Genomic DNA, 1,150 nt, shown 5'->3' on the forward strand with positions numbered 1-1,150 from the left:
GCATACATTACCCTTTGTATCTGCTCAGGATGGTGATGATGCTAAACTGTCTTTTTCTGAACACAAATATGTCTTCCTGTCTGAATGTTTCCCTGGCACAATGTCTCCAGTATTATTCAACTCTTCATCACTCTGTCCTCGTGCATAGAAGAAAAGCATGGATGTCCCTTTATCATAATCTTCCTATTATGTTGTCCAACTTGAAGTGTACTCTCTGTCCTGACTAGCAAGGATCTGACTGGAAGTTCACCCTCCATCACAAAGTGCCCTGATCAGCAGTGAAGAATCCACCTTCCTTCTTTTTCCTCCTCCTCAGTCTGTGGGCCCTCCAGCAAACGGCTGCCACGAGCAGCATCACGACACCAGCGCACAGCAGTGCCACTGACACCACTTTGGTCTGGAGCAGAGTGTCAAAAGTGAACGTCACCCCGGTGCCCGCCATGCCGATCACTAGTGATATCACGCCGAACGGGAACACGCAGCGGTACCAGGACTTTTCTGTCCCGCCTGTAGCCTGGGTAAGCCTCTCCAGTGTGTGAAGAGACTCTGGAGGTTTGGCCGGGTCTCTTCCAACGCTTCCTTCTCCTCCTTCTCCGCAGCCATTCAAACCCTGGTTCTGGTTGTCGTTATCCTGGGGTAAGGTGTTGGCCTCGCCATTGTGGCCACAGACCAGGTCTGGGTGAAGGGCCGGGGGCTGGCGGCCTGAAGAGCAGCCCATCTCGGAGCTGCTGTCCGTGGGTAACGGTGTGAGAAAGGCTGCCTGTTGGCGGTGGTCCCCTCAGCGTGCGTCAGATTGTTGCTACGGGCACTTGTGATGCTACAGGGGGGTTCTCTAAGGCTGCTTCTAGTGCTGTCAATGCCAGTGAGGTTTCTACTGTTGTTGTTTCTCTCAGTACTTGCCTGCATGTGCCTGCAATAGGAGAGAGAAGAGCTGAATATAGAAGTAGGAGACAGGATGAAACAAGAGCACTTAAAAACAAGGAAAAGACAACATTTCAGCTTGGCCACAGATAAAAACAAGGTGTATAAAATGTACAGAGTGAATTGTGATTTATTTTAAGCCTTACACACACACACACACACACACACACACACACACACACACACACACACACACAGCTGCAAGAGGAATTCACTCACCGTTTATTTT

General features: G+C 50.1%; 1 protein-coding gene across 1 annotated transcript; it reads right to left on the reverse strand.

Moving 5' to 3' along the window:
* Positions 1-256: 256 nt before the first annotated feature.
* On the reverse strand, positions 257-718 carry LOC310960874 (uncharacterized protein; the record flags this gene model as incomplete). Its single annotated transcript, XM_083932709.1, has 1 exon — positions 257-718. The coding sequence occupies one exon, from the start codon at positions 716-718 to the stop codon at positions 257-259; it is 462 nt and encodes a 153-aa protein (XP_083788835.1).
* Positions 719-1,150: the final 432 nt, after the last annotated feature.

Source organism: Echiichthys vipera, assembly GCF_963691815.1.
Source record: "Echiichthys vipera genome assembly, chromosome: 18".
In the NCBI taxonomy this organism is placed as follows: Eukaryota; Metazoa; Chordata; class Actinopteri; order Perciformes; family Trachinidae; genus Echiichthys; species Echiichthys vipera.